Source organism: Eubalaena glacialis, chromosome 3 (assembly GCF_028564815.1).
Source record: "Eubalaena glacialis isolate mEubGla1 chromosome 3, mEubGla1.1.hap2.+ XY, whole genome shotgun sequence".
Lineage (NCBI taxonomy): Eukaryota > Metazoa > Chordata > Mammalia > Artiodactyla > Balaenidae > Eubalaena > Eubalaena glacialis.
The window spans coordinates 27,976,318-27,989,692 of NC_083718.1; the positions used below are offsets into that span (position 1 = coordinate 27,976,318).

The 13,375-nt window shown below is 39.7% G+C and overlaps 1 protein-coding gene across 2 annotated transcripts in view; it reads right to left on the reverse strand.

Moving 5' to 3' along the window:
• SPMIP3 (sperm microtubule inner protein 3) overlaps positions 1 to 9,264 on the reverse strand; it is a 35,645-nt gene extending 26,381 nt beyond the window's left edge. For both annotated transcript variants that reach the window (XM_061185398.1, XM_061185397.1), the window contains exons 1-2: positions 9,209 to 9,264; positions 5,362 to 5,457 (exon numbers count right to left, since the gene is read on the reverse strand). In XM_061185398.1, coding sequence (XP_061041381.1) covers positions 5,362 to 5,457; positions 9,209 to 9,264 — 152 coding nt within the window. The remainder of the gene's footprint in view (positions 1 to 5,361; positions 5,458 to 9,208) is intronic.
• Between the last annotated feature and the right edge of the window lie 4,111 nt (positions 9,265 to 13,375).

A 13,375-nucleotide genomic window follows, 5' to 3' on the forward strand; every position in this document is an offset into this window, starting at 1 on the left:
CCCAGGAATGCAAGGGTTCTTAAATATATACAAATCAATCAATGTGATACACCATATTAACAAATTGAAGGAGAAAACCCATATGATCATCTCAAGAGATGCAGAAAAAGCTTTCAACAAAATTCACCACCCATCTATGATAGAAACCCTCCAGAAAGTAAGCACAGAGTGAACTTACCTCAACATAATAAAGGCCATATATGACAAACCCACAACCAACATCATTCTCAATGGTGAAAAACTGAAACCATTTCCTCTAAGATCAGGAACAAGACAAGGTTGTCCACTCTCAGAACTATTATTCAACAGTTTTGGAAGTTTTAGCCACAGCAATCAGAGAAGTAAAAGAAATAAAAGGAATCCAAATCAGAAAAGAAGAAGTGATGCTGTCACTGCTTGCAGATGACATGATACTATACATAGAGAATCCTAAAGATGTTACCAGAAAACTACTAGAGCTAATCAATGAATTCGGTAAAGTAGCAGGATACAAAATTAATGCACAGAAATCTCTCGCATTCCTATACACTAATGATGAAAAATCTGAAAGAGAAATTAAGGAAACACTCACATTTACCATTGCAAGGAAAATAATAAAATAGCTAGGAATAAACCTACCTAAGGAGACAAAAGACCTGTATGCAGAAAACTATGACATTGATGAAAGAAATTAAAGATGATACAAACAGATGGAGAGATATACCATGTTATAACTAAATATACTACATTTAGTTCTGGAAGAATCAACATTGTGAAAATGACTACACTACCCAAAGCAATCTACAGATTCAATGCAATCCTTATCAAACTACCAATGACATTTTTCACAGAACTAGAACAAAAAATTTCACAATTTGTATGGAAACACAAAAGACCCCCAATAGCCAAAGCAATCTTGAGAAATAAAAACAGAGTTGGAGGAATCAGGCTCCCTGACTTCAGACTATACTACAAAGCTACAGTAATTAAGACAGTATGGTACTGGCACAGAAAGAGAAATATAGATCAATGGAACAGGATAGAAAGCCCAGCAATAAACCCACACACCTATGGTCACCTTATCTTTGATAAAGGAGGCAAGAATATACAATGGAGAAAAGACAGCCTCTTCAATAAGTGGTGCTGGGAAAACTGGACAGCTACATGTAAAAGAATGAAATTAGAACACTCCCTAACACCATACACAAAAATAAACTCAAAATGGATTAAAGACCTAAATGTAAGGCCAGACACTATCAAACTCTTAGAGGAAAACATAGGCAGAACACTCTATGACACAAATCACAGCAAGATCCTTTTTGACCCACCTCCTACAGAAATGGACATAAAAACAAAAATAAACAAATGGGACCTAATGGAACTTAAAAGATTTTGCACAGCAAAGGAAACCATAAACAAGATGAAAAGACAACCCTCAGAATGGGAGAAAATATTTGCAATTGAAGCAACTGACAGAGGATTAATCTCCAAAATTTACAAGCAGCTCATGCAGCTCAATATCCAAAAAACTAACAACCTAATCCCAAAATGGGCAGAAGATCTAAATAGACATTTCTCCAAAGAAGATATACAGATGGCCAACAAACACATGAAAAGATGCTCAACGTCACTAATTATTAGAGAAATGCAAATCAAAACTACAATGTGGTATCACCTCTCACCAGTCAGAATGGCCATCACCAAAAAATCTACAAACAATAAATGCTGGAGAGGGTGTGGAGATAACGGAACCTTCTTGCACTGTTGGTGGGAATGTAAATTGATACAGCCACTATGGAGAACAGTATGGAGGTTCCTTAAAAAATGAAAAATAGAACTACCATAGGACCCAGCAACCCCACTACTGGGCATATACCCTGAGAAAACCATAATTCAAAAAGAGTCATGTACCACAATGTTCATTGCAGCACTATTTAGAATAGCCAGGACATGGAAGCAACCCTAGTGTCCATCGACAGATGAATAGATAAAGAAGATGTGGCACATATATACAATGGAATATTACTCAGCCATAAAAAGAAACGAAATTGAGTTATTTGTAGTGAGGTGGATGGATTTAGAGTCTGTCATACAGAGTGTAGTAAGTCAGAAAGAGAAAAACAAATACTGTATGCTAACACATATATATGGAATCTTAAAAAAAAAAAAAAAGGTTCTGAAGAACCTAGGGGCAGGACAGGAATAAAGACGCAGACATAGAGAATGAACTTGAGGACACGGGGAGGGGGAAGGGTAAGATGGGACGAAGTGAGAGAGTGGCATGGACATATATACACTACCAACTGTAAAACAGATAGCTAGTGGGAAGCAGCCGCATAGCACAAGGAGATCAGCTCGGTGCTTTATGACCACCTAGAGGGGTGGGATAGGGAGGGTGGGAGGGAGACCCAAGAGGGAGGAGATATGGGGATATATGTATATGTATAGCTGATTCACTTTGTTATAAAGCAGAAACTGACACACCATTGTAAAGCAATTATACTCCAATAAAGACGTTAAAAAAATAAATAAACCCACTTAAATCCACCACAAAAAAAAAAAGAAGAAAAGCCTGCCATTTGTGACAACATGGATGGACCTTGAGGGTATTATGCTAAGTGAAATAAGTCAGGCAGAGAAATACAAATACTGTATGATCTCACTTATATGTGGAATCTAAAAAAACTGAATTCATAGAAACAGAAAACAGAATAGTGATTGCCAAATGTGAGGTTTGGGGGGTGGCAGAAATGGGCAAAGATGGTCAAAAGGTACAAAATTTCAGATATAAAATAAGCTCTGGGAATGTAATGTATTGCATGGTGACTATTGTCAACAATGCCTTATTGTATATTTGAAAGTTGCTAAGAGAAATAGATCTTAAAAGTTCTTATCACAAGAAAAAAATTGTAACTATATGCAGTGAGGGGTATTAAAAAACTTATGGTAATCTTTTTGCAATATGTACATATATAAAAATCATTATGTTGTATACCTTAAACTAATACAATGTTATATGTAAACTATATCTCAGTAAAACTGGGACAAAAAGTGTTTCAAAATACCATCTCATTCTATTTTATGTATATCTGGAAGATTCTACATGATTATCTATCTCTGGGTAATGACATTATGGATAATTAAAAAAATTTTTTTGATTATCAGTGTTTCTAAATGTTTTAATAAACATGTATTTTAAACTGTATAGTAGATGAGCTGAGCTGCTAGAGATGTGAAAAATATTAAATGTTTGGTGAGATTTAAGAATATCTAAATCCAATCATTTTGAGTAGGACGTCATCTAATTTGATTGTATAACCATGATTAATCACACTGAAATGTGATGACTGACAGTGTTTAATCATAACACATTATGTTTAGATACTTGGGTAAAAACCTGATTGTGGTGTGCCTCCTTTAAAGAGAAAGTGTGTTAGCAGAAATGGAGTGGCTTTACCTGAATTTCAGAAAAGGGAAGAGCAAGACTCTGTCTGTGTGTGTATGGTACTGGACAGGGGAGCGATGCTAGATGGGTGCAGAGGTGCTCTGTTGTGGACTGGCGTAGAGAAGCACCAAGAATTCCCTCCCACCTCTACTTGCTATTGTTTTGTGCTTAATAGGTATTTGGTCCTGGGAAGTGGGTACCTTATATGGCGGGCAGGAGCACTTCTTTCCCTACAAAAGCTTGTCTCCTGCTGTCAATCAAAATATTGGCTGTCTGATGAATGTGTCAGTCTCTTGTGAGTTTGTGTTCTGCCTGACTGTTACTGCTGACTGGTCACTTCTGTGCCACTGACAGCTATGGCTTCTGAACCAGATCCTGGTGATTGCCCCTAGATCTACCCCTGCTAGACTGTCAGCCTGCTCTGCTTTTGCTTTGAATGTTTCTATGGAACCAGAATCTTCTCCGTTGTCAAGTAATACATCAGTATTCTGAAGACAAGACTTTCACTCAAAGGAGGAACTCTAATTCTGAAAATATCAAGTTGGTGGGAGAATATATCTGGTGAAGGTAAGCCATTAGGCAACTATCAATTTAAACTATGACTATAAAAACGGAAGTTAGGACTGGTCCAAATAACTGCATTATTTCCTGTTTTGTTTTTTGCTTGTCTTTCCTTATTCTTATTCTTAACCAGAAGTTTAATAAAGTCGTTGATTGACATTTGCACTAAGTTTTCCCCCTAAGACTAATCTTGGGCAGGCACAAGTCTTGTCAGAGTCAAGGTTCCCTTTGCCCGAGTGTCCTGTGTTAGGAGGAGGGTGAGGCACTGGAGTTGGGGGAACGGTCAGAGTCCACAGAACACACATGGAGAGTGCCCTGTGGAGCTGGCTTCTGGCAGCGGAGTTCTGTTGTTTCCTTCCTCGTTTATCCTCTGGCAGAGAACATGGCCCTAACAAGAGTTTGATGTAAGAATGTATTCGAGTTAGAACAAAGAGCCTTGAACAGCAATCAGAAAATTGGATCAACTCACGTCCCAGCTTTTACACCAACCAACTACACCTCAGGCAAGACATGTCACTTCTCTGGGCTACATCTTATTTATTAAACTGAATCAGAATTCAAAAAGCTAAAGCTACTTCCAGATTGATCATCTATTAAGTTCAGACTGTGTGCTGCTTTATAGTTGCCATGGCTTCTTTTTATTTGCTTGGAGAATAATCAGGAGTTGACTACATCAAAGGCAATTAAGAGAAGAAAAGAAGTTTGTAAAATATACTAGATGATGAACTCAAAATAATAGCAATCATATTTTGAGTGCTTACCATGTTCTAGAATTTTATATCAATTATTTTATTTAACAGATAAGTCACTGATACTCAGAAGGAATGAAAACTGCCTAAGATCAAACATTTCATAAGTTACTCAAATTGCTGTTATTAACTGCTGTGTTTCCAGCCTCCCAAAACTAGAAAATAGCATTGAAGTACCTACTTTTTTCCCCTTTTTGTTAAAATCACCTGCAGAAAGGCAGAAACCATTTAGACCAAATTTGTAATTTTATTGAGAAGGAAACTGACTCTCAAGAAGATTGTTATTTGACTGAGTGAAAATGCTAAACTCATGGTGTTTAAATTTCTTTGATGATTTAATAAAATTTTATATTTATTGCTAATTATAAGAGTGATATATGTTCATTACAAAAAATCTGGAAAATAGAGAAAAAGATAAAAAATGAAATACAAATATCAATAATCTCACCATTCATGAAAAACCATTGTTAACATTTTGCTGCATTTCCTTCCAAATTTTTCCATCCACTAAACAATAATAATTATTATTGTTATTATTATCATTACAAATTGTGATTCCCCTTTTTTCATTTATTATTCTAACTTTAGTGAAATTTTTGAACATTAAGATTTAGGAAGGTGTCTCACCTGGGAGATCTCTTCACACTATAAGCATAATGAACTCTTGCAAGCTGCCCAGGGTAATAGCCATGGAGGTCCTTTCCTTGATGAGCAATGAATATACTAGTGGGAACAGTAAGGGGGTGAGAGAAAAGCAATTATTATGATTAGTTCTTTACAGAAGAAAACCAGCTGTGGTATCATAAAAAATACATTCAGTCTTTATCCCCAGTTCCTGGCACAAAGCTCATAAAATCTTTGGAATCTCTTGATAGGAGTGTCTTTTGTTATCCATTTTTCAGGATTTAGTTTTCAGAATTCATAAAGAAATATTTGACATGTCAGGTATTAGGTTCACAATATCAGAAAAAAAATACCAAGAGAATATATAAAGCCAGTGGGGCAAATGTTGATAATTGTTGAAAGATGGAAATGGATACATGGGGGTTCCTTATACTATTTTTTCTACTTTAGATATTTTTACAAACTTTCACAATGTTTAAAAAAACTCTGATAATTAAGTATATAGGGGCTAAAAATGAAGAAGCACTGTGAAGGTCAAAGCACAAGGTGCTTGTAAACCTAGAGGAGGGGCTGTAGCCCTGCCTGGGAGGGCTGGGTTGTGAGGACGTTTGGAAGCACAAGCATGAGTGAACGAGGTGGAGAGTGAGGGGAGGTCTTCTGAGGTGTGAGGTGAGCTGGGTGGGGTGTGTGCAGCTGAAACACAGTGCTGTCAGGGGGAGGGACCGAGGGCTAGTGGTGCCCAGATCTTACATTCTGAAATACATCTTCTTTTATTACTTTCCTTTTAGATTATGGTTATAGCATTATATTGATATTTTAAAATTACGTGTAGTTGGATTATGTTATTTACAGATTTTATTTCAGGAGAGTAGCAGGGACATTACAAAATATTTGTTGTAAACAAAGGGAGGGTTTGTCTGAAAGGTTGAGAACCACTGAGGTAGGTAATAGGGAATCTTCGTAGGATCTTTAAGAAGATTTACGACAAACGTAATTTTTATTTTAGAAAGATTTCGCTGGTGGCCGTATGGAAAGCAAATTTGAGGACAAGCTGACTAGAAGTAGAGAGACTGGTCAGGAGACAATCATAGTAATGTACTACGTGGGGAAGCTCTGAACTTTGTGGTGGAAATGTGGATGAGAGGAGAGGTCTGACTGAGATCACTGTTAAGAGAGAGTGTTGAGAGTGAAAAAGAAGGAGGGGTCCAAGACAAGGCTGAGGCTTCAGGCATTGGGGAGAAGGCTGCCATTCTCCAGGAAACAGAACACAGGAAAGTGACCCCTGTTGAGAGGATGACTATAGAGTCTGTGGTCTGTGGGGTCTTCTGGGACCTCCACAGGTTCTGAGCACTTGGTAGACGCCATAAGAATTCAAGAAGAGTCAGTAGAAAGTAGTGCATAGGTCTGCATGAAGTAGCTTGCCAAACATGTGTTGGGTGATGAGTGGAAACTTAAGCTATGCCTCCATTCCAACCAGCATTTATTGAATGTACGTAACATACTCTGCACACTGCTAGGTTCTGCAGATACAAAGGTGACTAAGAAGCAGGCCTTGTCCTCATAATGCTCTTTATGTGCTGAAATTGTGATCTGAATAAAGGGTCAGTGGGGCACAAAAGAGGGAGGGGTGTCTAGGGTTTGGGCAAGTAAATAGGATGGGGAAGAGGTTCCAGGTGAGGGGAACTATAGAAGCCAAGACTTCAACAGAGTTGGGATCAGCGTGGAGTGTCTGTGGACCAGTGGGGACCTTGCTGTCCAGCTCGTGCAAAAAGCAAGTGCTCTAAGCAGGGCGGGTCTGTCTGTCTATGCAAACAGGACCTCAGGGAGCTCTAATTTTCAGAAAAACCACAGGCTGTCTAGACCTGCCCAGCGTCTGGGATAATATGACTGATCCCTGAATAGTAAATAACAGCAGGGGATTAGGTCATAAGAAGAATTACTGGCACTGTAATAGGGAACAAATGACATTTCTGAGTGCACGGGAGTGGGCGATACAGCTTTCTTAGGCGCCCATCCAGTTTCCAAGCACTACCTTGGAAGGATTACCCTACGGCCACGTTATACTTTGTTAAGCATCCAGTTGGAGTTCCAGAATGACACTGGTTTCTCACAGTTGCTATACTGTTTGCACTAGGCTGTGTTTTGATGCTGGGTTCCTCCCTGGCATAAGTCCAGGCAAGCAGCCCAGGCACTGCTCCTAGAAGTGGTCTGTACAAGCCGTCTGAGAATGGAGAAGCCCCTCACCAGTACCAGGTAACATGCCCACCTCAAGTCCCTTGGGAGTCTCCCTGGGTAGGTTTTGGAGTGGAGAGAATGGGAAAGTGTGTAAGCAGGTAGGTGTTGGAGGGAGGGCTGGGTGGAGATGTGGAGAGTTTTGAGAAATGAAAGCATGATACATTTTTCCTCCAACTCTTTGGGTAGACTTTCCAAGTTCCCCCATGTGGCCTTCACCTCAAACAGGAGAAAGCTCTCGATTAACAGGTTAAAATGTCGGTTGTTTGGAAAAGAATGTGTACCTCTTAAGTGGCAATGCATGGCCTGGCGTGGCAGTCAGTATTCCCAGAGGCTGCACAGTACCCGGCCTCTCCCGAGGCGGGGTTGGGTGTTAGGCAAGATCGATTAATGGGTAAGAAAGCTGGGCTGGCCTCCAGACCTGGCCCAGGAGCCCCGCCCTGGACTCTGCCCGGACCCATTTTATTGACTTGGCTTACAAGATTCTTGAGTCAGCTGTAGAAAGCCCTTTCCTTCTCCTTGGGTGGGAGTAGGAGTCCAGGTGCCTCTAATTCCACCCTACAGTATTTACCAGTCCCTGACAGCTTGGCTCTTTGAGGTGACATGTTCGGTCCAGACAAGAGCAAACCCGTCCCCTGGGAGGGTGAATGTAACCGGAGCAGGATCTGGGCTTACCTGCAGGCAAAATCCAACATGCACAGGGGAAGATCCCTCTAGAGAATGAGGTGGTAGCCTGTGTCACAGTGACGATGCAGCCCTTGTGTCAGTGTTGGGCTTCATGCATTACAAAGCATCTTTACAGAGATGATCTCATCTAATTCTCACAGTCACCTTGCCAGGTAAACATTATTAACACCCCATTACAGAAAAGGAGACTGAGGCTCAGAGAGGTTAAGTGGACTCTCTAAATATCACTCAGCTGATAAATGCCAGAGGCATGAATCAAACCCAGTTCTCTAAACTCCATGTCACATCCAGAGTCATCTTTGTGTTTGTGCAATGACTTCTTTTCAGAAGAGTTCAGAGTTATTTTTGTGTGAACTCTGTGATTCTCTCACTGTGGGCAGATAGGAAGTAGATGTCCTGTACCAAAGGAATAGGAAGAGAAATAGACCCGGCAGTGTAACTGGAGGCTGCTTTCAGTTCAATAAAACAAGGGTTTTATGCAACGGAAGGCTTTGGTCCCATTTACGTTTTATTCTTGGGCCATCGACGAACTCAGAGAAAGAGTGAAACTACTTAGTTTCTGTCTGTGCGGTTGCATCCCATGTTGCAAAAGCATGAGAGTGGTTTGTTTTATCCCAAGAAGAGTAAATGGGTCCCCTCTGAAATTTGGGCTTGGGTTCCTTACTAAAGCTCTTCCCAAGCAAAAACCAACATCCTTCCAATCTTTTGGGAATTTGGAATTGCCTGTTTGCTTGGATTCTGCCATGAATGTGGGATTTTTTTTTTTTTTTACAACTTTCTCTAAACCCAAAGAAACTTCACTAGAACCTCTGGCAGCAGTTATCTCTTAATCAGGGAGCAAGCAGCAGGGTGAGGTGAGCAATTCCAATTCTCTAGGTGTCTGTCCACCTTGCTGCAGCTCTGGAGGTGTCTGTATTTGGAAGAACATTACCTGGGTGGGATCCCTGGGTGGCGGTCAATAAATTCTCGTAGCCGGATGGCAGTCATGATGGATAGGATTCTGAAAAAAAAATTAGAATGAAGTTTCATATTGCAAGTTTATATACATTTCCAGGCATGAGCTATCTAGTACTACGAAGTCTGGCTTGAAGGACCATCATAGGACCATCATAGCTTCTGCTAGACTATTTAGGGAAGGAAATAGACTCAAACAAAAAGAAATGGAATGCATAAGCCAATACATATAGACATGCTTTTCTTTAAAAATAGAAAGTACTGTGCAAGTTGGGCACGTAGCCTCCTTTCTCACCCTTCTTAGGGTGCCTTCCTACTGCATGAGCTTGCAGGCTAAGCACTGCATCTTCCATACTCCCTCACAACTAGAATTCTGGATATGAATTAGGATCCTCCAGTCGGATGTAATTGAGTGAGATTTGGAAGATGAAAACGAGACAGAGGCTGTTTCCTGCTGCTTTGACTTGTTCTACCAGCAAGGCGGTTATGACGATGTGGTATTTTTTTTTTCCAGCAGAATGCCCCTGTCCAATCTCCAGCTTTGAGGGTGTCAAAAGGCAATTGTGTTGAAGGCAGCGCTGAATGCTGTGTTCTAGTGTTCAAACACCAGCTTCGTGAGTGTGGAGAGGGGGCTGCAGTGGCAGTGCTGGTGGCTTTGGGACTAGGTTCTTGAACTCAGTTGTCTGGAAGCAGTTTCCTGATCAGGGCACAGGTAGCTGCTTCCATGATGGGTCAATTTTGTGAAGGTGTTCTAGAAGCTTCCTGGAGGCCTTCCCCAGAGCCTAACCCTCCAACCTTTCCAATGAGTTTGTAAGCACCTCATTATCTACATCAAACTCTTTCTGTTTCCTATACTGGCCCTGGATTTAAACATGTAATACATAATGTTTCCAGTCTAAAATTTCATATTGCATCTGATTATCTACTGGAGAGGACTTGCCACAGAAAAACCACTGCATCTAAGTATTCAGTAGAGAAAGAGTCTACAATGGGGAGGAAACTGAATGCCTGGGGGACAGAGGTGGGAGAAAGCCTTACTTTTTTGCAGTTTACCTTCTGTGTACCTTATGAATTTTGTACTATGTGTATATATTATGTATATACAAAGACAGTTGGGCCTCTGATTTGCATAAACATGGTGTAGCAGGAGAACATTGGACTGAGACCCATGTGACCTGTGGCAAATCATTTTCCCACGGGAGTGGACTGAAAGTTTGTGTCCCCCTGAAATTCATAGGTTGAAACCCTAATCCCAATGTGACGGTATTTGGAGGGGGAGCCTTTGGGAGGTAATTACATCATGGGTGTGGAGCCCTCATGAATGGAACTAGTGTTCTTATGAAAGAGACCCCAGAGTGCTCCCTGGGCCTCTTTCTGCCATGTGACGATACAAGAAGTCGGCAGCCTGCAACCTGGAAGGGGTCTCACCAGAGCCCGACCATGCTGGCACCCTGACCTCGGACTTCTAGCCTCCAGAAGTGTGAGAAAGAAACTTCTACTGTTTACGAGTCACCCAGCCTCTGAAATTTGTTATAGCAACCTCAACAGACTCAGGCACCCACTAAGTATATGGATGATTATGATATCTTTCTGGAGAGTTAAGTGAGGCAGTAATGCATGTGTGAGTGTTTTCTAACCTAAAAAGCATCTGTGAGAAAGGAAAATATATGCGTTTCTACTTATGAGCACGTATAATGTGTCAGGTAACATGCATGAACTCATATTAGACTCCCAGAAACCCTGTGAAGTGTTTATCACTACTTTACTGACAAGAAAACCGAGATTCTGAGAAGTAGAATAACTTCTGAGGAACCATGGTTAGAATCCTCTGGCTCCAGAAACATTTATCTTAACGACTATGCTATATCAAAACAACCACGGAGCCCCCAGACCATCAGCCAAAACAAAACTGGGACAACCCAAAAGAAGCAGTAACCAGGAGGGAGAAAGGATTGGAAAAAAGAGTGTGATGCCTCTCTCTCTTCTTTTTATAACTTGTTAACTTACTGTCCACAGGCCAGCTGGCTGCTTTATTTCACCTCCATGTTTTTCAAGCAACTTGAAAATTTTCAAACAAGATTATAACAGAACAGTTTGGCTATCCAACAGAGCCTGTTAATTACAAAGTGTGTTTTTACTTTTAGCACTGGTGTGCTTATTTAAAAAAAAAAAGATGGAAGAAAGAATGACGGAGAAAATCTGAGTAAACACAATTGAGTTCTCCAACTCAGAAACGTGACTGCTGGGATTTCATTTTACTAGAAGTGACATGCTGGAGAGAAGAATGCAAGATATTTAGGACATTTGTGCTCCTAACAAAGAAAACACCTAGTGATCCTTTGATGATAGAGTGATTGCTCAGTGCCTAGAAATTCTGAATCAGCACCGCAGGGAACACCAGTCCTGGGTGGCTGTAACTTGGCTATGCCAAAGAAACCCTTTCAGAGGAACACATTAATAGCCCACTTTGAGTCTAATCCTAAGCTTCCAGAATAATCAGGAGACCTTTTCTGGGTGGGTGACATTGCCATTCTGCACCTTTAGAGGATGCCTCTACCATGTGTATAGGGTACCAGATCACATTTTGTGTGGTTAGCTATCATCTCTTGAACACATAAGAAAATGTAGTTTGCAGTAAGATATGTCAGTGCATTTTATTTTAATCTTAAAAAGTAGAGTCATGTACCAAATCTGAATGTGACTCACTTATGAGCACATGTTAAACTTGCCATCATTTCTATACTCACAGCCAACACTGCACAACTGTTGTTAGAGGCACCATGAACAACATAACTTTTATCTCCTTTAAAATATATAATTTTTTAGTTGCCATAATAGAAGATTCTCCTTTTGATGTGCCCTTAGTAAAATTCTTCCAGTGCAAACATGAGTTCTATCTGTACCTTCATCCTACCTTTCATTCAATTTCATATTAATCTTGGGAAACCTTAAAGGTTTTTCTTTTTTTAAACAGAAATACAATATGCTCAGGGTAAATAATGCTATAAAATAATATTAAAACCACCCATAAACAACTATTTTCATTTTTTATATTTTATGTATATATACTCAGGTTCATACTTAAAAACCTGAAAACTCAATAGACATTCTATTTTATATTTTTGGGTTTTCATTTAACAATATTTCATGAAAAATTTTCCGCATCGCCACAAAGTATTCTTAATTCTAATATTTAGTGTTCTTTTGTGTTGTTTGGTGAGGCCCACCCATCACTCTATTTAAACAGTATCCTCTCCACTTCCACCCCTGGACTCCTTATCCATGCTCTATGCTTGATTTTTCTCCACAACACTCATCACCATCTGCCATACTGTATGTTTACTTAGGTATCTTGTTTATGTCTGCCTTCCCCATTAGAAAGTAATCACCATGAGGGCAGGGAGCTTTGTCTGTTGTGTTCACTGCTGTACTTCTAGGGCCAAAGATAATAACTGATACACTGTAGACATTTAATAAATATTTACTGAATAACTGAATGTGCCATAATCTATGAAACCCAGTCCCCTAATGTTGGACATTTTGGTCATGCTGAACATCTATATGTTTGATTCTATTGAATTTATTTCTTAGGATACATTCCTAGAAGTGAGTCAAGGTTTGGGCATCTTCATGGCTCTTACTTAGGAGGATTTTAGCCACTTTCAGTTATTAAGGCTGGACCCTAGATCACTATGGTTAGACTCCTAGGGCACAGACATTAAAATTTAATAATAGAATTTGTATTATGCTGATTTCAGAAGGTGAACTAAGGTAAATGAATAAAAGATGTACATTCAAGCAAACTTCCTCAAAGTTAATATTCAACATGCTGACTTCGGGAAAGAATATATAAGATTTATTTTGCCAACTTTCTCAGCAACTTTTTGGTATTATAGAATATATTATGGATCAAATCAAAATTTTATAAAATATAGTAACATAGTCAAAAACCTGATAAATTCTGCTTATTTATGGCAATATTTCTTAGCAAGCCATGAAGGAAATTTCTCAACCTGACAAGGAACATCCATAAAAACCTACAGCTAACATGACATTTAATGGTGAAAGCCTGATTTCTTCTTGAAATTAGGAACAAAGCAAGGATGTTACTCTCACCACTGCTACTCAACATGCTGCTGGAAGT